Raw genomic sequence first — 25,095 nt, forward strand, 5'->3', positions numbered from 1 at the left:
TAGGCTAGCCCTAGTGAAATTATGATAGTGAAAATGATGTTTTTTAGAACATGTTGACCAAGATGAATGATGGATGGTGATAATAAATGTGTTCTTTGTGGACGAAGGGTGAAACACCATGGGAGGAAAGATTAATAAAATTTAGGGTGTAGGTGACCACGGGATGGACTTTTGTCAACAGAGAGATGGTCCATTTTAGCCTCCATTTTTCGTACCCAAACTAGATATAATTGGGCTGAGTTAGTCGAGCTTTTTAGTTTTTTTCTTTTGGTTTACGTCTAATTAAGCTTTAAAAAAAATTTACTTTTCAAGTTTCGTAAGTATGCCCATAGCCTCGATGTTACGCCCACAAATCGGAAAAATTTAACGGAACTCAAGTTTCTTTTCAAGCCAAGTGAGGGTAGACTTTATCACCTCTAAAGTCATAAAGCTTAGATTCAAAAGAAAATTGATTTTCTAAATCAAACAAGTTTTAAAGATTAAATTTCATTCACCAACATCAACCAAACATGTTTTACAATTTTCCTTTTCTGATTCCTTTCCCTCCCCTTTTACCTTACACGAACCAAATGCCCCCTAACTAGTTTTATACTTTTATCAATGTGGCAATTCTTAACTTTAGCTCAAGAGTGGACCATTAGAATTTTGATGAGGCTTTTTTGTTCTTTCTGAAAGGAACTTAAATGGGGCTTCAACACAACAGTTTCAACAACAAAACTTCAAACCATTCGTTGCTTTTTCTAAGAAAAACCCAAAAGTTTATTCCTTGAAAAATGCCCAGAAAAAAGCCCATTTAACTACTCCCCAATTCAATTTTCATTTCCATGTTTAAACTCCATTTTTAATAATTTGTTCTTCCCTGTTCTTTGTTTGGTGAGGGGAAAGTTTTTCTTCCCCTTCTTTCTCATTCTACTACTCTTCCTGCTATGCTAACACCTTCACCAAACTCATGGGTTATCGCAATCACCACCTTAGATTATTTTTACACAGAAAACACACAAAACTCAGATTATCTCTCTGCAATTTTACCACCTTGAATCTCTCCAATGGCGGAAATGTTGAAGAAATTTCAACACTTCTCAAACACAACAACTGGGAAATTTTAATGGGTTCTTCAAACATCACTAAGAAGCTAAACCCAGATATTATTCAATCTGTTCTTCATCATAATCAGTTTTCTGATCCAACTAAACTTCTGGGTTTCTTCAATTGGTCACATTCTCAACTGGGTATTCATCAAAATTTGTTTTCTTTCTCAATTTTGGCTGTTCTTCTTTGTAATTCTAGCTGTTTTCCTCTTGCGAATGGGGTCATTGAATGTATGTTCGAATCCCACCGACCTCCTCCCTTCATGGTTTTTGATTCTGTGGCTAGTTGTGTGAGGGAATATAATAGATGTGAATCTAAATCTTTAGTTTTTGATATAGTGATCAATGTTTGTAAGAAAAAGGGTTTCTTGATTGAAGCTGCTAATGTGTTTTTGTGTGTTAAAGATAGTGATTTTTGCCCTAGTTTGGTTTGTTGCAATTCTTTGTTGTCTGACTTATTGAAGAAGAGCATGATGGATTTGTTTTGGAGGGTTTATGATAAAATGTTGGAGGTAAAGCTTGGTCCTGACATTTATACTTATACTAATTTGATTAGTGGTTTATGTAAAGAAGGGAAGGTTATGGAGGGTAAAATGGTGATTTTGGATATGAAAGAGAAGGGGTTTAGTCCTAGTTTAGTGACATATAATGTACTTATTAATGGTTTGTGCAGATGCAAGGCCTTAGATGAAGCTTTAGAGCTCAAAGATTCCTTGGCTAATAAGGGCTTAGCTCCAGATAGCTATACTTACTCGATTCTCGTTGATGGGTTTTGTAAAAATAGGAGGGCTCAGGAGGCAAAGTTACTGTTGGTTGAGATGACGGGGAGGGGTTTGAAGCCTAACCATGTTACTTACACTTCCTTAATAGATGGGTTTATGAAGCAAGGTGATGTGGTAGAGGCTCTCAAAATCAAGGATGAGATGATTGCTTGTGGTGTTAAGCTGAATTTCCTGACGTATGCTGCACTAATTAGTGGTGTTTGCAGGATAGGTGACATGGAGAGGGGAAAGGGTCTTTTGTTTGAGATGATTAGATTAGGTTTAAGTCCTAGTTCTCAGATATACAGCTATTTAATTGAAGGTTACTGCAGAGAAAATAAAATGGAGGAGGCCTATAAGCTGCTTGCTGAGATGAAGAGCATGAATTTGCCTCCTACAGCTTTCACGTACAACGCGATTATCAATGCACTCTGTCTTGTAAAAAATGTTCAATGTGCTTATAATATCCTACAAGAAATGGCCGTTTGTGGTGTGAAACCAAATGTGGTTACCTACACAACTTTGATCAAAGGTTATATCCATGGGGGTAACTCGGGTGAAGCAATGAAGATATTTGAAGAAATGAAAGAGAAAGGGATTCTACCTGATGTTTTTTGCTACAACTCTCTTGTGATGGGCCTCTGCAAGGCTGAGAGAATGGGAGAAGCAAGGTCTTATTTTGATGAGATGGTGGACAGAGGGTTAAAGCCAGATGCATATACTTATGGTGCTCTTATCCATGGATATTGCAAAGTTGGGGAAATGGAAATTGCTAGTAGGTATCTTGAAGAGATGTCAAGTCGTGGTATTAAACCAAATGATGTCGTCTATGCTGCATTTATTGATGGACATTGCAAAGAAGGGAATATTGCTGAGGCCTTCTCATCCTTTAAAGATATGCTTAGGCAGGAAGTTCTCCCTGAATTACTTGCCTACAGTGTGCTGATCCACAGCCTCGTCAAAAATGGAAAGATGCAAGAAGCAGCACAGGTATTCGTAGAACTCAGGGATAAGTCTTTGGTGCCTGATGTGTATACTTACAGTTCTTTAATCTCTGGATACTCTAAGCAAGGAGATATGATAAAGGCTCTTGAACTTCTTGAAGAGATGAGGAGGGAAGGTGTTCAACCAAATATTGTCACTTACAATAGTTTGATTAATGGACTCTGCAAGTTTGGTGAAGTGGAGAAGGCACAAGGATTCTTTTGTGAAGCCATCGCAAAGGGGATTGCACCAAACAGCGTGACTTATTCTATTTTTATCGATGTCTATTCCAAATGTGGGAACTTGGTGGAGGTATTTAGGTTGTTTGATGAGATGCAATCAAAGGGCATTCCATGCGATAGCTTTATATACAATTCCATTATTGATGGTTGTTCTAGAAAAGGAGATATGGAGAAGGCTCTTTCCTTGTTTCAAGAAATGTTGCACAAGGGTATTGCTTCTGCACATACTTTCAACACTTTAATTGACGGGTTTTGCAAGTTAAATAAGTCAACTGAAGCACTTAGACTCTTGCAAGACATGATTAACTTAAATATTGCACCCACCAATGTGACATTTACCATTTTGATTGATCATCACTGCAAATTGGGAATGATGGAGGAAGCTGAAGATCTCTTCTTGGAGATGCAAAATAGAAATCTAAAGCCAACTGCCATAACTTATGCCTCCCTCTTGGATGGACATAACAGAATAGGCAACGGGTTCAAGTTGGTGTCTCTTTTCAACGACTTGTTGACCAAGGGAGTTGAGCCTGATGAATCTATATATTCTTTAGTGGTGCATACTTATTGTAGAGAAGGAAATTGGATGAGAGTCTTTCAGATGTTAGATGAAATATCACTTAAAGGTTTGACATTGAAGGAAAATGTATGGGATGCTTTAATAGAAACCCTAAATGAGAGGGAACAATTTTCAGAATTCGTAAAGTTACTTGATAATATGGGACAGGAAGGCGTCATGCTTAGATCAAATACTTGCACCAATATACTCCGTGCTTTCTGTCAATCCCAACATACAGACAAAGCAGCTAAGGTTCTTGAGATCATGGTTGAATTTGGATGGGTTCCCATCGGCACTAGCTTAAGTAAATTTAGTCACATCCATGGCCAAGACAACTCTCAGAGTTCTGACAGCCTTTCAGGCGAAGGGGCACTGACTGTTGCATATCCAGTGTAAGAGTGGTTTTATATAATGTTGGCCTGTCACTAATCTCATGCTGCTAGCTGCTGCTATTTCAGGGGAGGTCGCACAAATACCATGTAAGTCAGGTTCTTGTACTCGTATTTTTATCTCTGTTATTCTCAACTCTGATATATTGGTTAGATAGGAGAACATTGATTTTGCTGCCCCTTCTATCTTTGTTCCAGTTGTCCAAATATAGTATCCTTTATTTTTTTGATAGAACATATAATATCCCTACTCACAACTCACAAGTATGTGGAGGAGATACATTATGCTTTTAACTGTTGACGGTCCCTAATATTGCCCATTTTCAATAGACATATCACATATGGTAATATGGTATACCCTATTATTGTGAAATCTGTTTCACCATACAATGTAGCCGGCGATGGTAGTACATCTATGATCTAACTGCTGCTTAGCTTCTTTACCGATCAAAATTGTATTCTTGACATGTGATAGTTATCCTTCTCCTTGTAAAACTGTGCAGTTTTTTTTTCTTGATATGGCCTGGAACTGCCCCATCCATGGACCATGATCTTATATTTGTGTAGTGGATGTGGGATGACATGTTGATAATATGCGAAGAATTGTTTGCTTCATTGGTGTTTGGAAACTGCGTAAGTAGCTTACAGTTTCTCATTTCTCTTTTGTTTCTAAACGTTCTTCACATTTTTTTGGGAAGGAAAACATAGAGGTTGCGAATATGAAAAGTGATCCGAGCCTTCTAAAATATGTAGTGGAAGGCCGATTGACGATTGTAATAGATGAAGATATCACATCTTTTGGATCCTACTGTTTCATTTTGAGGATTAGTATATGGTCTTTTGATAGCTTGCTGAGGTTTTTGCAGTTTAAGATATGTAAAATACGATTGAATATAGTGAATTAAAGGATCACCTTCACAAATGCTAGGTTTTGTAGTCTGAGAACTTCCAGCTATCCCTGATCCTGAAAGAAGGCCATAGTGGTCAATGAAACAAAAGGTTTATTATTTGGTTGAACCAGATACTCTGCTTGGAACCTTCTTTTTCTATAAATGCTGATTTTTGCTGCATCAGAATTTTGTAAAGCTCTGTTATCAAAATAGAGGTGAAACAGTGTCAACTTTGCGTCCAGCCAACCAGCTAATGCAGGCGTCACTTCAACATTGCATTCTCCTCCCCATAGGTCAAGTATTAGAGGGGAAGTTGTATTTGCTAAAACGGTGTATGTTATTGACTGTTGATTGAGTCAGTTTTCTGCATTTGTCTGAATGTAGCACTTGTCTATCTGTTTCTTCGGCACCTGCAAATGCCTCTTGCTTGCTACACTTTCAAGTATTTCTGATGACCAAGTGATTTTCTTGTGCAGCTGCAGATTCTTGCTGCATCTATCTTGATTAAAAGATGCAAGAGTCCAGGTGGCTGATTGATCAACAAATTGGAGTGGCATCTACCGGATTACACGCATGGTTTCCTGTACGAGATCATGCACACGCTTATGAAGATCTCTAGTAAAGCAGTGGAGGAAATTATGCAATCTTCTGCCCTTTGAAAGGTATTCTTCATTGATGCCAATCTCACAGCTTATTGTCAAACTAAGTAATCTAACTATTGAGTATTGACTAGTATTAAGTTTTTTTTTTTTGATAACTATCTTGGCACAATTCAGGTTTGACTCGTTTGACAAAGGATACGTATTGAACGGTCTTATCTTTGAAGGGCTAATCAGAAAAATAAGTCTTTGAGATGCTGGACTAACTTCTGCAATCCCAGAACAAGTCATAAGGAAGTGCAGTAGAATATTATTCTCTAGATCTCCGATAAGTTCAGTTCAAATAAGTTCAACAAGTGAAGCGAAGCATGCTGGTGGCTCTAATCGATTGGGTACTATATATAAGAAAAAGCAGCTTCTTCCAATTATGTTTTCCAAGTGATCTACGATCTTGCCCTGTTAAAAGATTGTGGTTTTGTTGAATTTGCTTCCACATTCGCTTCGGTCACTCTCACTCATGAAGTACATCAACTATGAGGAGGGCCTTTATCTAGTTTCAATTGCATAGTGTGAGTTTTGGAAACCTCGGCAGCAAATGATACATCTGCTGATAGATCTTTCGGTACAATGAAATGCTGGATTCTAGCAATTTCGAGACGTCAAGGTAAGGGAAGTCATTAGTCATGATTCATGAATATGATTTAGAAGTTAAACTATTATAATATGTTCACAATTGTAATGAGATTAACAGCATATCGTATGTCGGAATTAGGATAGTTACTTGTCTAGTTCATCCATTTTTTTTGAAACAGTCCAACTGTTGCGGCTGTATTTTCATGCTGCCATTTGGCATAGTTGGATGAACATTCGTTGTCATAACTCATAAGACGACATGTGTCCTCTATAATAAGACGGTAAGTGTCCGTGTAATGATGAGACACGTGTCTTTGTAGTCTTGTGTGCTTTAAGTATTCGTTTATTAATATAGATACTAATTTTGAAGACCGTGCGTTGTACAGGTTGTTAATTTTATTTTTTTGCAAATTTTTTTTTACATTGTTGATTTTTTGTTGCCGTGAATTGAAACTTTTCAGCACCATTTTATTTATATACTTCCTCAATCTTTTTCTATTGCAACAATGGTAGTTTCATTTAGGACATTGATTGAGTGACTTTAAGGGTTGCCAACCCTCTTATTATTGAATTTTCATCGGTTAGGAATACATTAAAACATTATTTTTATATCTTTTCTCGCCTCATTTATTACATATTTATCAATATTTTATTCTAATGTGTCTAAGAGGGTTGGCAATCCTAAGGGTTACTCAAACATTTTCCTTTCATTTATTGAAACCATTCCACTTTTGGTAAAAAAAAAAAAGCAACTGTAGTTGACAACATCGCTTTTACTTTATGTTGATCAAATTGTCTCATAAAGTTGTTTTTACTTTATTAAGGATTTGCTTATCCCATAATCCAGTTAATCCCTCTTTGCTAAATTACTTATTTTTTTTAGTTCTCTTAAAACTATGTCCAAGTCTATTTTTGCAGTATGAAAAGACAAAGAAATTATGTGTCAGTATACTTTAATTTCTAGATTTGTTATTGTGATATATAAATTTTATATTTTTGGTAAAATTTTAAAAAACTACTTTTTATAACCAATTTTTTTCATAAAATTACCTTTTAAAATTTTTCTCTCAAGAAATTACCTTAAATAACAAATTAATTTCAACATACTACCATTTTATGTTTATATTTAATACTAATTAATGAATAAGAATCACCGTAGGTTTTGCTGTCGGTTGGGTAGTGAGAAAAGAGGAAATAAACGAAAGGGGAAGAAAGAGGAGCAATTTATGGTGATTCAATTATTAGTGATTAAACCCCATTAACGGTAAAATGGTAATAGATTGAAAGAAATGTGTTATTTCCTCCGTTTCGTTTTAAATGCAACAAAGAGGTATTATTTGTGCGATATAAAATATTCATTTATTGCATTTAAAACGAAACAGAAGAAGTATAAAAGGTAGTTTTTTCAAAGAAAATTTTTAAAAGGTAGTTTTTTGAAATTTTTTTATTATAAAAGGTAGTTTTGTGAAAAATTTACTATGTTTTTTAATGTTCAACTAAATATTGTAGCTAAGTCTATTATTAAAAAATATCTCAATAATTGGTATGACTTACAATAACTAACACAATTTTAACATGAAAAATACCCGAATGATACTTTAAGAAAGTAGAGGGTAATAATTTAACAGAAGCAGGATAGAATGATAGAGAAAAAATATGAGTTATAGCCACAACTTCAACTTTCAATATAGCACATAAACACTAAGGTGTATAGGTGTATAGAATAGGAGATGAAAAAACCAAAAAAGAAAATCATAACGATGATATCATGAATAAAATAATAAATTTAATGTAAAACTAACTTCTATTAATAATCTAAAATACTATTTAAGAGAAAAAATATCTTCATTAATCATAACCATATCAAAACTTATCAAACTTTCTCTTTTTTTATGATATGCGATCTCAAATAATTTAGAAACTCGATCATTGATTTCCTAATTAGTTTTAGTAGAATTAAGTTCATTGAGAAAAAAGAGATATGACATATAGGTTTATGAAAATGAAAAATATAAACAATTATGTACGCAACAAATTTATTAGGAATAAAATAATTAGTCAATTGCATAATACATCTGAAATGTCGTTGACAAACTTTCATTTAATTTTTCATGTAATTCCATCATGGTATGTTATATGTTCAAAACTATATATATGTATTTTTTATATTTATATAACTTAATTTTTAAAAGTATATATGATGTTGAAAGATATAGTTACTATTGTTACATATAAGACGCTATTTTTAAAGTTATTTTTATATGTATTAAAATAGAGAATAAAGAATACGTTATTTGTTCATCTAAATAAATATATATTCATAAGTTGTAAAACTATATTGTAAATGGAACTTATTTTGAAACATATTTTGAGCACTCTCCGATGGTAAAAAAATTATAATATGGCAAATTAGGCAGCAAAAGTTATATTCAATTTACATAGTTGAATTATTTAGGTTGTTATTTAAAATCAGAGTATAAACTTCACTTATTAAAAACACCTTATTTGTATTTATATTTATGTCTAATACTATTTTTTTTTTTAAAATTAAATATTAAAAAGAATGGCATGTATGCTTAGGTAGAGCTCTATATAATATTTTAAGATTGTTTTTTTTTATAAAAAAAATCATACTCTAATTTTTTCATCATCAAAAACTCTAACATATATATACTAGCATTTTTTGCACGCGATGCGTGCTTCGATTTCTTTCGAGACAAACCTTCGGTTCTATTCGACATAAGTAAGAGTCAAAATTTGAACATTAAACATACAAAGTATAATTGTTTTGAGTTGCAAAATTTGATTGGTTTAGTCTCTATCACTTAAGTCTTTCACCGGTCTTTTTTTTTTAAAAAAACTTTTCAAAGTTAAATTCTATGAACAAAATAGAAATTTTATTGAATTTCTTTATGATTTCTAATAGTATATTTTTTTAGTTGATTTTTGAATTAAGTACACTACTTGATAGATTGTGAAGAAAGTGAACACTTTGATTTCAAGTCAATTTTTTGTGAATATTTTTGTGAGTATGTATTGATGTTGTAGTGTATTGGTTGTATTTTATAAGTAAATTTTAGTTTTGTAAAGTTTTCTCATTTGAGTGATTTGTATAATGTAAATTATGCATTCTATGATTTTATTTGATTTGCGAGTGATTGTTATAATTTTATTTTCAGTATTTTTCTTTGAAGCCCTCTTTCGTTTGTAAATGAATTGGTAATTTAGAAAGAGAATGAGGGTAAAATAGTCTCTTCATCCAGGGACACCATAACTCTCCATTCCCTTATATAATAGAGATATGCAACATTATCGCTATACATTTTAATTTTTATTGTAGCAATAAATTTTTCTTAATAAATTTTGTTGCAACACTAAATTGTTTTGGTTCAGTTGAGAAGGCTGGTGTTTGGATTCTCTAGAGTTGTAAAAAGAATAAAGAGTTTGAGCAATATCAACCATTGAATAAAAAATCAATGGCTCATATATTATCTTTCCTAAACCCCCTCTATTTTTTCTCACCAAAATCCACCTCCTTATTTCCCCCCTTCCACCAATATAAGCCCTTGATTATAAAATATATGGTTTATATACAACTCTATCTTGTAAAATTTTATTTAAACTCTAGAGGATCCAGATTCGTAATGTTGAGGTTGTGAAAGATAACATGTTTAATCTTGTAAATTGGACCTATGATAAAATGTTATAGTCACAATATTACATATAATACACTATAGTTATAGCTATTATTATCTAAGAGAAAGATTAAATAATGTCTTACCATTCATCTAGTTCAATATATTTTCATGAGTTGTAAAACTATATTGTAAACATATCTTATTTTGAAGCATATTTCAAGTACTCTCAAATGTTAAAAAATTATAATGTTTTGAACCAAGTAGCAAAAGTTATATTCAATTTACATAATATAATAATTTAAGTTGCTTATTCAAAATGAAACTCTAATTTCTCGTTATCCAGAACTCCATGTATGCATTTAAATATATGTAAAACTCTATTTTTAAAATACTAAAAATAAAATTTAATGATATCACAATCCTATGTGGCGTTCTCTATTTCATAAGTTGTATAAATATATTATAAATAGATCTTATTTCGGAACACATTTCAAGCACTATTCAATGGAACAATAATTATAATATTGTATTACGTAGCAAAAATTATACACAATTTACATATTATAATAATTTAGGTTGTTCATTCGAAACCAAACTCTAATTTTAGCTTATTTAGAACTTTTATATGTATTTAAATCTATGTATGACTCTATTTTTGTAAAAAAATAAAAATAAAATATGATATGACAATCCTAACGGCGTGCTCTATGGCTTCGAAATCTTGAGGAGCTCCCTATGCTCCCGAAAATTCATCCTTTATATATATACTAGCCTTCTTTGCACGCGATGCGTGCGTGGATTATTTTGGCGACTATTATTAAATTTCATCTAAATGTAATTTTGAAGAATGTAATTTACAATCATCATCAATTCTAATCAGATATCATGTGGTGTAAATACAAAATATAAAAATTACTTGATGAAGAAATTGTTTCTTGGTATTTCTATTACTTGTTAATGGATGTTGGTATTGTTATCGCATTTCAAAGTTCAGACAAAATTAAAAATTTATGTCTTTGGTTTTATAATTGATTTAGAAATTGTTTTAGTTATGTTAATTTGTTCTTCAATCATAAATTTTTTTTGTCACTACACATTTTTATGAAAGTTTATTTTAACTACTTTGAACTTCTTTTGATATACATATTTTAAATTTAGGAAGGGCTATGATTGAGGAAAATCTTAAAATCTTAGTATGCAAGTATTTTTATTAGAAATTGAATGATACTACCTCTGTTTTTTTTTAATTGCAACGATTAGATATAACGTGTGAGTAGAAAATGTCTAATCGTTGCAACTAAAAAAACAGAGGTAGTATATGATGATTATCAATTCATTGAACAAATAATCCCTTTCAATTTGAAACACTTGGTGACCTTAGGAATTAGCCAATCAAGAGTTGGGATTTATTAGGTCATTTAATACTGCACAACAAGAGAGTAAAAGAGGAAAGAAAAGCCAGTTAGAATCAATACCTCACATGTTGACTTTGTTGATAGGTTAACAAATTTTAGAGTCTGTTTTTGGAATAAACACTAGTTGGATTATTATTAGAAGATCACCGATAATACAGATTATCGTGTTGAATCTTTTCTTTTTTTGGAACAATTAGGGATGGTTTTAATTGGAAAATTGTAGGCAAAATGTTGAATGGGGAAAGAAAAGAACATTGTAAACAAAATTCACAGAATATGTCCTACATACACCCTCCATTTATTTATTTTTTCTTCGTCAAAGAGGAAGAACTTTTTGAAACTATGAGAGTATCTAATAATAAGTTATTTACATAAAAGTAAATAATTTATGATAAAAATATTTCATTTTCTAGGAGAAATAACAATATTTTATGGTATTTGATAAGTTATAGAAAATTTACAATGGTACATGAATAACTCATAAAATATTCCATATTTATTAACTGAGTGAAATTCTTTGCATATCAAATGAATATAACTAGATGTTACAAGCTATCAATTAAAGGAATTATATATCATCACAAGTTTATTGACAAAATCCAATCCTCTACATCCCATTTCTTACAGCAAAATCATGCCAAAGAAGACTGACATATTTCAAACTTTACCTCTCAGACAGTATTACTTACAAAACGCCGTTATTACCGGGAAATTAGAAGCAAACATGAAAAAAAGGAACAATGGGAGAAGCTATAATGCATGACATCTCTATATTACTTTATGTGATATTATATTTTGTGAAAATATATGTGAACATACATACATATATACATATATATATATATAGATGACCTGATTATTTTGCATGAGCTTCTGGGAAGGATACGAATTGCCGCATCTCTTAAACCCTGATGTAATCCAAGGTAGTATTACCTTGTATGCATGTGAATTGTGATTCCTTTGATCCTTTGGTGTTGGTTTCTATGTGCAGCTATCTTTTAAGAGTGTCAAAAGCTCAGTATCATTTAATTCCATATCCAAAGCCAGCTGCATTGCAGATTTGCCTTCTTGGTCCATGGTGTTCCCGCTAGCTCCCCTGTAACTAATATTATCTCGTAAGCACACTTCATGCTGCCCAAACAACAATCAACATGAACCATAAATCTTTACAAATAGCAATATGTACACTCATAAGAGAGAGAGATCTGTCGGGAGAGATTTACATGATCATTCAAATGCCTTAAGGCTCCTCTCCGTATCCTATATCAATGGTCAGGATTGCATGAAGGGAACGATATAGGTTTTTTTTGGGAATCGTTTGTCATACTAATTTAGCTGCCACAATCTGGATATAGGACATAAAAGAAAAGAAGTTGAAAGGATCCTACTTCTAAATGAGTGATGGAAGAAGACTTCTCTATTACACAAGACTCGCTCGCCTCAGTTATGTAAGTTGGTTGATAATAAATGATATTGGACCTCTCATTGTCTCCACGAAGCAAATATGAGAAACATTATCCTGCTTACGTCAAATAACCCTGTCATGACAGAAATGCTATTTCCAGCTAATCCATAATCCAAATGTGATGAATGTCTGTTACTCAACAATAGATAGAAAAGACAATAATTCACCGAGTCACTTCGATTTAGTCTGTTCTATTCCAAACACTATATAATCAAGCTGAAGTTCTAGTTCTTCATGAATAAGTAATGAAGTCGACTAGTCAAGTTAAGTTACTATGCATTAATATCAGAATAGATCATGCCGGACTTCCAGATAATGAAACATGAAACTTGGGGTGGTTAAAGCTAATGGTTCAAGATATTGTTATTAATTTCAAAGTGATATAGAACTTGTACAAGGTCCTCAATGTACCAATTCCCTTGTCAAGTAATAAGATCTTCATTGTCAAAGTTAAACTAGCTCCCCTTATTATAAGAAAAGATAGGCAGGTATGTCATATAAAGGTGATGTCTCAGAAAGTAGTCATCAACAAAATACAGAAGTCCATTAAGAAACAAGGATTTGGGAGTTAATAAAGGCAAAGAATAGAATACCTCGTGAGAAGCACTTTTGCTATATCGATTTTCCGTTCTGTAATGCAGTGATGAAGCGGTGTTCGACCTCTTGAATCAACAGCATTTATATTTGCGCCATACTGTAGGAGCAGTTCGACCATGCCAACATCAGTATATTGACAGGCAAGGTGAAGTAGAGTACAACCATCAAGAGAATTTTCTAAATGGATCTTTTCCCTTAGTTAGTGAGCTCCACGATCTTGAGGTAGTCCTCTCCACAGATTTTGCTCTTCCTCTGTCGGTCAGAACAAGGGGGTCTCTTCTGAATTTCTTGGTCTTGGCATGATAAATGACTTAGCAGTTGATGGTAGTCGATGCACGGCATTGACATCTGCATCAGAGCATACAATGAGGCGATAAACTGCTTTCTTATTATTGGCACGGACACTTTCCCACATCTGTTGGGGAAAGAGAACACGTTCTGATTTCCCTTTGTCTTGCGAACAAAAACTTTTTCTTCATACTGCAGTCAGCAAAGATAGCATCACGTCTTAGAGTTGAAAAAAGAGCTATTTATATACACGAGTTGCGAAATTACTTCAGTAAATAATGAAATAAGAAAAAATAAGAAAGGCGGTCCAAAGCCAGTCTATAAATCCAGCACTGCAGATGAAGTGGTTTCAGCTACTACATTACATAGGCATTAAAAATAAGACTACTAGGAACAGAAGTGATATATTTTCAATAAAATTAAAAAGATGCATGTAATGAATCTCCAGCTATGAGCAACTCCAGTGGTAAGCTAACTGTCTAGCACTCTAGCTTGGCTTGCCACCTTAACTTCTTAGCAATATCACTTCCTAGCTACAAATTATCCCATGGTTAGATACAAGCATATGACCCTTATTGCTTGAATGGGTCCCATTAAACTGAAGAATATTTTTTCTAAAGAAAAACCTACAGGTTGGCTGGGGCAAATTACCATGCAAAATTCAGGCGCTTGCTAGCATGCTCAATTCATTTGAAGCAAATATGTCTCTCACGCACAAATGTGAGGATAGGTTATCTCTTGTGACTTTTGGTCGACTGAAGTAGACAGTTGGGCGAATTTGCTTAGAAAGCTAAGTGTATATTTTTGCTCCAGTCCTTAGTAACCAATGGAGTTGCCACAAGACCATTAAACACAAAGTAAGACTTAACAATACATGGTGGTACAAAATAGCAGGCTGAAGTGTTTATAGCTCAAGCGATTGAAGCAGTTGCAGATCAGCAATAGACAAGAAAAGTTAATGCACAATGGAGTAAAGACAATGTAAATCATAAAATTTCTGCCAGATTCAAAATTTGTGTCCATCAGAAATCTTGCCCTTGATAAGAAAATCCCATGTGTGAGTGTGTGTGTGAGAGAGAAATAGATAGATAGATAGATAGATAGATAGAGAGAGAGAGAGAGAGAGAGAGAGAGGGAGGGAGAGAGAGAGGGAGGGAGAGAGAGAGAGAGATGTTTTAGAAAGTCATGTCACAACTTATGTGGCACCATGTCAGCGTTAGAGAAGGGACAACACGTGGTGGAGAGCATGTCTTGGCCATAGGTTTTTATGATAATTATCAGTGAGACAAATACTTCATTACTACATATTATATGCATTTGACAAAATAAATTTTAAAAATATATTCAACAACTACGGGATAAGGACGCCAGATGATATGTTGACTTATCAAAACTTCAATTACGGACAAAGACGGTCAGATAATTAATAAATCACAAGTCTAAAGTTCATTGTCTGATAATCATCCACCAAATACAAGAACTTAAAGCAAGTTTTTAAGAGAGGTATACCCAATACCTTAGCATGAATGAACAACTCTTTGACTGCAACAGGATCATTAGGTGCAGGCTTTTTCATAAATGCTGGTTTGTGTTGCTCAGACTTCGGAAAACTGCTTAGGTGAGTGGAAAATCATCACAGAAGTGAAAGAATGTCTTTTATATAATGTAAAGTATGCATCACTTACATTACTGGTCGTTCATCTGATTGAGTAAAGTTCCGGGCATGCATAAATTCTTCCCAGACTGAGTTTGCATGGACGTTACCCAGGGATTGAAACAAAGATATAACAGAAGGCTCCCACACTCTTACATCCAGCGTTAATGACCTTACCTGTTTTCAGCAAATGTCATCACTAATCAGCAGTTCAGCACAAAAGAAAGGCTCGATAGTTTTTCTTTTTTTTAAATGCAGGAGCTAGAAAAGGAAAATTTTGCATTGACCTAAGCAAGAAGGGTATAGAAATAAGCTACTTATTCTAGAGTATATAAAGTAGAAACAGCAACGGATAAAAACAGAAAAACAATTATTTGAAGCATCAATTTCAAAAGACTCAAACCATGTAGTCATAGTAGTGTAGAGGTTTCCAGGGCACCACATCTAATCTAGGAATGCATAGTAGATACACAGTCTGCTACTTGTTTATGGTTGTAGAGAAGAAAATAAACTATCAGCCCCTAGGAACATATAGCTCATACATTATCTCGCTTTAATACTACAATAACCAGTTAGTTCTGATCCTGAATTTTTTGAACTTGTAACTCTAGTTCCTGGCCTCATTACTTCATGGACAACTCTAAAAAAGATGATGAATTATGATAAAATAATTCAAATTTTTTGACGTAACAAACCTTTGATATATGAACTCCAAGATTCCGATGGACACCAGAACATTCAATGCACATGAGAATGCCAAGATTTAAAGAAGCCCAGTCAGGTCCAGGAGCACCACAATCTGCACATTTCTCATTACCAGATACCTTACTCAACAGATCAATAGGTTTTTCACCTCTCACACTATATCTTTGTTGCTGGAAACTACGGGGTCCAAAGCTATTTGATGTGCCGTCTTCAGTGACTGATGAATCGACAGTAGAAGATACAGAGGAACCACTATCTGTCATACTGGCTGGATCCTTTTGTTCCCCCCACGTTGAAGGACGCTGACATTTAAGTTGGTTCTCATCAGCACAATAACTTAATTAAAGAAGTCTTTTCTAATGACTACAAACAGAAGGCAAAAAGAATTCTACAGATATACCCCTTCAATGGCTTGTGAATTCAATAATGAAGCAATTACTCCTCTAATCATCTCAATCCATTCCATTTGATCTGCCGCATTCTCAGCCTACATTTGCCAAGAAATAATTTAAGTTATTTTTTCATTATAAATCTTTATGATCTGCTAACTAACTCTAATTATGTATCTGCTCAAAGTAATAAGGCCTCCCTACATCACTCATTAACAGAAAACATGAAAAGTTATTATTGTTGCTGTTGGGCCTTGCATTATAAATGAAATCGGAAAATACCTGCAAGGTGTAGGTCTTCACAGGCGAGATGATCCTGAAGCAAAATCTCATATCTGACTGCTCAGCATCAGGCTTTATTGTTGATGTTAGCAGATTGACAGTGTGACGTGCCACAGACTTTTCATCGCTAACGGCAAGAGTATTGTAATGAGAAGAGATCCATCGACCAAGTACTGACCCAGGGTCAACAGTACTATTAAGAGGACCAGGAAGCTTGGTGGTGGCCATCTGAATACAAGAAAGGCTAGTAAGTGGAGATGGTCCATATGAACTTGATTTGTAATCTTTTCTTTTACTCAACTTACAGATGCCTTGCTTCGTGGCTTTCGGTAGTAGTACAACATCCCACGACTGTCAAGAACAAAAAACCTTCGTTTCCAGTCAGCCCTCAAATTAGTAGAGCGCTTAAATAGATATCCTTGACGAATAATTTGGACCTGTATGCAGAACCAAAGCGTAAACATATATGAAATAATAAACTAAGAAGTACTTAACTTAGTGGCATTTGACATAGGCTCTGATTTCCACAGCAACTATGTAACACCTTTCCATTTGTAGAAGACTGCATAACTTCTTCAATTGTTTTATCCGTGCTTTTGGGGAAAGGTTGGGACAATCCACTGTAGGAGATTCCCCATTTACAGATTGCCTACTTTGCTGATCTATCTGCTTTTTGTACTCTTTCATCTTTTCGTTGAGGGATGTGAGTTCACTGTTGGAACTTTGTTTTGACTGCTCTGCATAGTCAAGAATCTGCAGGAGACATATAATAGTGGTTATCATGTTGTTTAAAAAATATAAAGTTAATAATATTCCCAAAAGAAAAGACAAAAAGCTCTAATTAATAAGCACTCTCTCCAAATTTCCTCAGGCTTCAGCAAAAGAAATATTCCTAAACGAGCACTCTATCCACATATCCTGAGGGCCTTTTTAGGGAAATATCTCTGTCCGTCAAAAGTTATAGAAGCAATGGTGCAAAGCAAACTAATGCATGCTCGTAGATAGTAAATAGAGTATGTGTAAATATTTTTGTTATGTAAACTTCCTTGTATGTATGCTAAAGACAATTTTATCTGAACACTGCAAATACACGAGATTCCAGATCAGGGCCTCTCTCATATATCTTCTAATTTAACACCGGTATCTATCCAGATATCCAGATTTTGACTGCATGTCATCTGATTTGCATTACCGCATTCAACTACAATGTGGTTGACTGAGTCATACTCATTACATTATTTACCTCGGATGATTTAGCAATCAAGACAAGGAACATCCAGAATTAAACCACAACCTATACCTTCTCCATCAGGGCTGCTAATTGTACCAACAACATCCTAAAAAGTTGCAGTGTTGTACACTAGGATATATAAGTTTCCATGTTAAACTTACAAATAAATGGGCTGGCTTAACGAATTTTCATGCCACTATGATTGAGTACTGGTTTCCAAGATTCAATTCCTCTCTTCTATGAAGGAGTCTTCTACTTTTCCCTCAGAAAAAAACTATAAAAGTGTTTATTATGTATTTATGTTGATTTAAAATCTATAAACACAATCAAATTAAGAATGAGAAATTTTTACACAAGATTGGATATTTTTACGTCTTCAAGTTGTCCAATGAGACTCCCTACAGTCAGTAAATAAATTATCTCAGCCTACTGTTTCTCATCCCTAGTGCACTACGATCAGGCTATGTTACTCGAACTCAAACTCTCATATGCATCCAAGTGTCGTACTCAGCTGGTTACTTTGAAAAACTCATGTTTTTGATCAATAATGAATGTCAAGCTTTGTTACCCAGACTCTTCCCTTTACCTCAAGTATCAGTGTTGGATCTTGGACATTTTGACATGGGTAAGGACACTTTGACAGTAAAATCATAAAACTTCTTCATAACATAGCCGAGTTGAACACTTGGACACATACTATGTCCAACACAAGTACCTAAGTCCAAGTAGCATAGGGTCAAGTTTATGTACTCCATACCCAAGTTATATCAAAAACTCAAAATGGGCACTTAAGGGGGAAAATATAAAAATTAAAAAGGAGTCCTGGGTAGCATAGGTGTACCATTTAAACTAAAATCCAGATAAATGATTCTGAAACCAAGCAACTACAGAAGTTAACATCAAAAAATAAATTGAATAAAACACAACCAACTCGAATTAAAAAGATACATATTACCAAACCTGCTTTATATAAGGCTCCATCTGATGCAATAATTCATAACCCTGGAAAGCAAACAATAAAGTTATTCAACCCGCTGTACATCATAGACAGCTGATACTGCTGATAAACAAAAGAGCCAATATATATTGAACCTGTTTAAAGTAATGAAGATGTGCATCCATCGACCGGCTAACAGCTTCCAAAAACTCATAATGTTTTTTCGCTTCCACGTTTGAAAGAGAAGTAACCTGCAATATGGATTGGAATTCATTAATTTAGCTGCAGGCAATGCAATCATTAAAACAAATAATTTCAAGAGAAATTCATTCAGTAAAATGGATGGAACAAATCAATACCAAATTGAAACGCGCTTGGTCATATTGAGCTCTTGCAGTGTGAAGTTCCTGGAATGTCTCTCTACCAAATTAGATTATGAGGATCATCGACACAAAATCAGGTGATCATGTACGCATCAGAAAAACTTTAGTGAAGGACTAAGAAGGTCCGCATACCTCCTCTACGATAGCAGCTGTATCCTTCCTGGCACTTTTTTTCAGCGACAAAAACTTCTCACGAGCCTGTGGCACAGTATTGCAATTAAGGTTTGAGTGTCACAAGAGGAGGGGGGGGGGGGGGGTTCCTGAATAGTAGGATATCTGAAATTTCAGGTAAATTTTCATTAGAACATCCTAAGTTCCTAACAATGTTAATTTCTTTCTCTTATGTACATTTGCCACCAGCAGAATAGAAAAACCAAAAGTAGAAAATTTGAATTACACCATACTTGAAGAAAAATAACAAATACCACTTTTTCCTAGTCTTACATAAAAAGGACTAAAATAAGTAAAAGAAAGGAACTCCCCTACTTGCACATGTGGATAGTTTTTCAAGTCATAAACTATAATCAGTGCCATCATAACAAATAATGTTTATTAATACAATCAATAGATAACAATACAACGTGCATTTTGACAGAAGAAAATGTTGAAAGATAGTACTGAAAATAAAGATAATAACGTTTAATTTTTTTAAAAATGAGTTATAACTTAGATACAGCTCACCTGATCATACATAGCGGCCGCCTTGTCAAAGCGTTTTCGAGCTTCCTGTATCAAATAATAATGGATGCTTAGATAAGCAAGTGTGCTAAGCTAAATGGTATAGCTTGTTCACATGAAGCACAACAGGGTAAGAGGGGAGAATGTTTAAGACCACCCTATCCAAGATTTTGGAGGGATGCCATTGCATCTCAATTTGGAGATTTTTGTCAAGCAAGGAAAGAAAATGTGTGTGGAGAGAGTTCTGTGAGTAAACAAAGAATAGGTTATGTTGTAACAGGGCAATGGTATTACATGGAAGTCTCTCAGAGACATGTCATGGAGACAATTTTTTCTATCTAGGAGATTCTAAAAAATCTAGGTGTACCTTGTTCTCACTTAATGAGCTTCATCACAAACATAGAAGCCTCTCAGAGACATGTCATGGAGACAATTTTTTCTATCTAGGAGATTCTAACAACTCTAGGTGTGCCTTGTTCTCCCTTAATGAGCTTTATCACAAAGAATAGACTATGTTGTAACAGGACAATGGTATTACATGGAAGTCTCTCAGAGTCTCAGAGACATGTCATGGAGACAATTTTTTCTATCTAGGAGATTCTAACAAATCTAGGTTTGCCTTGTTCTCACTTATTGAGCTTCATCACAAACATAGAAGCATCTATTGAGAGTTCCTACCAGCCACGTCGAAGACAATCCCCACCCCACCCCGACCACCGAATTCATATTGGGTTTTTGTAAAAAGTTTGTACATTAGATGCTGAGAAGATCAGATTTAAATACTCCCTTCATTCCATAATATATTGCTTACATTCCATTTTGGGTGTATCAATATATTGTGCCTACTTAATATTTTATCAATTTGTTTGGACTAATTTATCCTCAATTTTCACACAAACTTTCCAAAAGACTCCTACCTTTTTTTTCAAAATGTGTACTCCTATATATTGTTTTACATCGTTCCAAGGAGCAATATGGGTTTTTGATTTTTTTGGAAAGAAAAAGAAAATAAATAAATAGTTCCAAGACAAACGTAAATATATATTTTTGGAGAATCCTACTACCTTCTCCATTCTCCTTAATTCCCGTGAAAAAGAAGTAAGCACTATATTATGGGACGGAGGAAGTACATATAAATATACAAGTTCGTACATGTTAACTTTGGGGAAGGGGTGAGAGGGACATATTAGAGTGAAGGACGGATATGGTGAATACCATGAAGTACCTTGACATGATATAGGTCGACGTTGACGAATTGCAACAGCTTAACGTTTAATAGGTTCTCCACCTATTGAAATCAAGAAATAAAATTAGCACACAACGGATTTGCTGTACAGATTGGGGATTGAACTCCTAGGTTTCGGAGTAAACACAGGGTACATCTTACATCTTCCTCCCTCCATTACATGTTAGAGAATAAAGAATCCTAGTAGACACTTCAAGATCTTCAACAAAGATGTTAGGACTTCAGTCAGCAATTTCTCTCAATTATTCTAGTTTGTTATTGTTAAATTATGTAAAACTTGCTTTAAAATGTAGTATTTTATTTCAAGTTTAAATATTGCAAATACTACTGACATATTTTATAAAAAAAACTTTTGTTGGTAAGACTTCAAAAGGTCAAAGGTCAAATGGGACTGCTAATGTGGGACTTGGGTAGTAATATGTTCTAGTTAGTGCACCTTTTCATCATGCGAGTCAAAATAAACTAGAAGCAGTGCAAATCAGAGCACTCAGAAGCCAGAAACCTGAAAGCTTTAAGTCAAGAGATATGATAATCTTTAGGATTTCAGCAGCAACATGTGTTGGCTAACAGATAAACCATCCTCAGATGAATTTAACTGACATCAACCGATGTGGTTACCAACAATACATCAATCCAATACGCAGCTGAACAAAAAAATTATCTTTCATCGGTTTTGTGATACATATATTCCTTGACTAAGAAAATATTGTTAGAGTTGGACTGTTGGAGCATATACAAGCACCAATGTTGGAATCATGCAGGTCCTGTGTTTCATTCAATGCCTACCTCAGTCCTCAAGCTTTAGTATGAGGAAACAAAGTATGCAATATACCTTCTTTAAAAAGCAGCAACAAACGATAAATATAATCTTTCAGGTTCAAGAAAGCTAAGGAGGTACCTGTGATCGAAGAACTTCCTTGTACGTACCAATCTCTCTTAAGGCGATGGTAAATTTTGCCATCACAGGACCTGAAATTTAATGATTACGCGTGAAGATGTAAAAGAAAGTTCTGTTTGCATCTTACAATAAATTTTGTGATACACCAGAAACATAGTTATAGACACCCAAAACGAAATCCTTGAGACTAAAAACAAAAATTCAACGAGAAACATTTTGATTTCATAAAGAAGAGGGGAAATCAGAAGTGAGATACCTCCAAAAGAAACACCTAAAGGATCATTGTTTCCTCCTGCAAAAGTTTCAAGAGCGCTTGCAAAACCAACATCTCCATCATAACCCTCTCCAAGCCCTTCCCTGAAGTCATGGTGATAGCAAAAGTTCAAAACATTAGAATTAAAAAAAGAACTTTAGATGCAGAACGTCACACCCTTGTTTGAAGAACATTAAATTACTGGCACAAATTCCTTAAGTACAAAAATTCTAATACTAGTTCAAGTCATGCTTCTTCATATACTATTCGCATCAGCACGTTAGTCATTCAATAGAAAGCACCAGGCTCTTCAAGAAAGAAATCCTAATCCTCGTATAAGTACACCTTGAGAATTGAGATGAAGCCAACCTCTGAGAAAATGGGATAATTCTCATGATCCCCTTTATTCAGAAAAGCTTCATAAACATGCTGCACACAGCAAAATGAAATCTCCGCTAATAAAATAAAAGCCTGCTTATGGCATAAGATGATTATACCCATGTTTGAAAACCTCATAAATTCACCATCTCTTATTCCTCAGAAGTTTCAGTATTCAAACAAAAATCAAAGGTGGTCATATTGCAACCACCAATCACCATACTCATCGACAGTTCAATATATGCACACTCGATACCCCCATTGGAACCGTTGGCCATTGATGGTACAAAGTCATTAGTAAATTCATGTTTGCTGAACAGCTTGAAAACAAATGCCAAATGGGTACCTTTTATAAGCTGGTCAATCTTATAAAGTAACAAGAAAAAAAAAAAAACAGCTTTATAAACTATGTCGAGGTATCATTATGTATTGAGCGAACGGAGCAAGATGACAAGAAAGATAAACAAAAATTAACTTACGTGTACTTATGGCATCCTTTGTAAAACTTTAAACTTCGATCCTTTAGCAATTCAGCGTTTTCTTCCAAACACTGAAGCTGTTCATCAACCAAATTTTGTAAAAAGTAGGTCATTTGGTACAAAAAAACTAGTAGTTTAGCAACAAGAAAACCAAGGTGGTATAAAAGAAAAAAGGAAAAACGAAGACAAATGGAAAAACCAGAGAAGGCAAGAAGAACAATAGTGTGATCATCCTATTTTCTCCTAAGCTTTCAAGTAATGTTGAAGTTTCAATCATGCATTTCATATCAAGTATAATCTAAATTCAACCTCATTTGGATGCTTACACTACGAGGAACTAAAAGGTCCTAACAATTACTTCGTCCGTCTTTAATTACTTGTTACATTATTCTAAACACAAGTATTAAGGAGGGGAGAAAAGGTGTGGTGGGAACCATAACGTTATGGGAGAATGACATATAATTGGGAGTTATAAAAATTGACAAAAAAGAGGAATATTTATGGGTCATGGCTATCAAACAAAGAAATGTAGCAAGTAGACATCCATTTACGCAAAATGTAACAAGTAAAAATAGATGGAGTATATTCCAAACTACCCAAATAACCCCCATATGTTTTACACTCTTCTCAAAAAACAAACCTACTTTCCCCTTTTAGTTCCCAAAAAAGTCCAGGTTATGAACAAATTTTGTCCAAACAGTTAGGAGTCAGAAATCCCTTAGACTACCCCTAATTAGTTTAAAGGAGTCATTTTGATCATTTCGAAATTTGATATGATAATTCAACAAGTAATCAAATTCCTCCAAAGTGGAAAATTTCCTAGACTACAACAATGTAGAATAACAGCTATTACTAATCTGCATTATATGTAATATCAACAAAATTCTTGAATTTAACCTCAACAATACATGTAAACCTATCTTCAATAAATTTCTGTCTCCTCCAAGAACAAAACCCAGAAACAAAACTAAAAAAAGCTTCTACATTTATTATTATATTATATCATTTCCCAAATAAAAATTCAAACAAAATTGAAATAAAAATTAGGAATATAAAGAATAAATACCTGGGTCCTAAACATGGGAGAATCATCTAGCTTTAAGAAGTCCATATTTGTATCACCACTCATCCTCTGCAAAATAAATAAGATGAACCGAGAAAAACAAAAATAAGAAAGAGCAATTTTCTGAAACTCAAAAACATATAAATGATTATGAAACAAAAAAAGTTAAAATTCATACCCGATGAGGTTGTCTGTAACACAACATGCAAATTTTCTTCCAGCAAAATAACCTTTTTACTCTCCTCTTTTTCCTTAATTTCAAGATCAAATTTTGATGAATTTATGATTGCAAAGAATGAAAACAAATTCAGCAAAATGCCAACTTTGAAGAAAAATTCAAAATAAAAGAGGGGTGATTGTGATTTCCATACGTAGAAATTAGAATGACAGAGAAAGAAGAGAGAGAAAATGAGGATCATCAAATATTTTTTGTTTTGTTTTGTTTTGTTTTGTTTGAATATATATATTTTTGTTTAATTTTAATTACTTACTACTTAAAATGATTAAAGTAAGAGATAAAATTAAAAGAAGGTGGTGGATTTGTCATATTAGAGAGAGGAGGAGCGCGTTGAGTGGACGGCTGCCCATGTTTTTATTAAGATGATGAATTTTTACATCACTATTATTAGCATGGGAATTGGGAATGCTTCTTTTGTTTTTCTTTCTATTCAGTATTAATAATAATATGGTTATGTAACAACAATATATTATTATACACTAGTCTTATTTTATTACTATCACAAATTCACAAGAGTCTATAAGTTTTGCTGAATGAGATGGCGCCCAAAAAACATGGCATGCATGTCTCTTTTGAGAAAAAACTGTGTATTTCGTCATCTTGAGAGGGATTGAGGTTTCATCAACCGTCATCATTTTATGAGAATGACTGCTTTGTAAATAAGGTACAATCAATGTATAATAATGGTATTCGTATCCATTTACTAAATGTAGATTATGTGGTATTTTAGTTC

The 25,095-nt window shown here is 33.9% G+C and overlaps 2 protein-coding genes across 3 annotated transcripts; one reads left to right on the forward strand and one right to left on the reverse strand.

The window, feature by feature from the left end:
• Window positions 1-716: 716 nt before the first annotated feature.
• Window positions 717-6,514, forward strand: LOC104893912 (pentatricopeptide repeat-containing protein At5g61990, mitochondrial). Of its 2 annotated transcripts, none has more exons than XM_048644469.2 (3): window positions 717-4,113; window positions 5,396-5,575; window positions 5,690-6,514. In XM_048644469.2, exon 1 carries the CDS (start codon window positions 950-952, stop codon window positions 4,028-4,030), a length of 3,081 nt encoding a protein of 1,026 aa, XP_048500426.1. In that variant the 5' UTR covers window positions 717-949; the 3' UTR covers window positions 4,031-4,113; window positions 5,396-5,575; window positions 5,690-6,514. The 2 variants fall into 2 exon arrangements, with proteins under 2 accessions (XP_048500426.1, XP_010678350.2); XM_010680048.4 differs by having other exon boundaries at window positions 718-4,113; window positions 5,390-5,575.
• A 5,234-nt stretch (window positions 6,515-11,748) lies between these two features.
• LOC104893913 (ADP-ribosylation factor GTPase-activating protein AGD3) lies at window positions 11,749-24,661 on the reverse strand. Its single transcript, XM_010680050.3, is given in 22 exon segments — window positions 11,749-12,300; window positions 13,257-13,683; window positions 13,686-13,740; window positions 15,065-15,158; window positions 15,234-15,379; window positions 15,898-16,209; window positions 16,308-16,394; window positions 16,579-16,806; window positions 16,884-17,015; window positions 17,123-17,193; window positions 17,196-17,331; window positions 18,770-18,811; window positions 18,902-18,997; window positions 19,106-19,153; window positions 19,262-19,327; window positions 19,811-19,855; window positions 21,033-21,095; window positions 21,952-22,022; window positions 22,208-22,308; window positions 23,062-23,138; window positions 24,128-24,193; window positions 24,303-24,661. Coding segments are annotated over 22 exon segments (2,511 nt in total). The 5' UTR covers window positions 24,330-24,661; the 3' UTR covers window positions 11,749-12,179.
• Window positions 24,662-25,095: the final 434 nt, after the last annotated feature.

The sequence above is a fragment of the Beta vulgaris genome, chromosome 5 (assembly GCF_026745355.1).
Source record: "Beta vulgaris subsp. vulgaris cultivar EL10 chromosome 5, EL10.2, whole genome shotgun sequence".
Lineage (NCBI taxonomy): Eukaryota > Viridiplantae > Streptophyta > Magnoliopsida > Caryophyllales > Amaranthaceae > Beta > Beta vulgaris.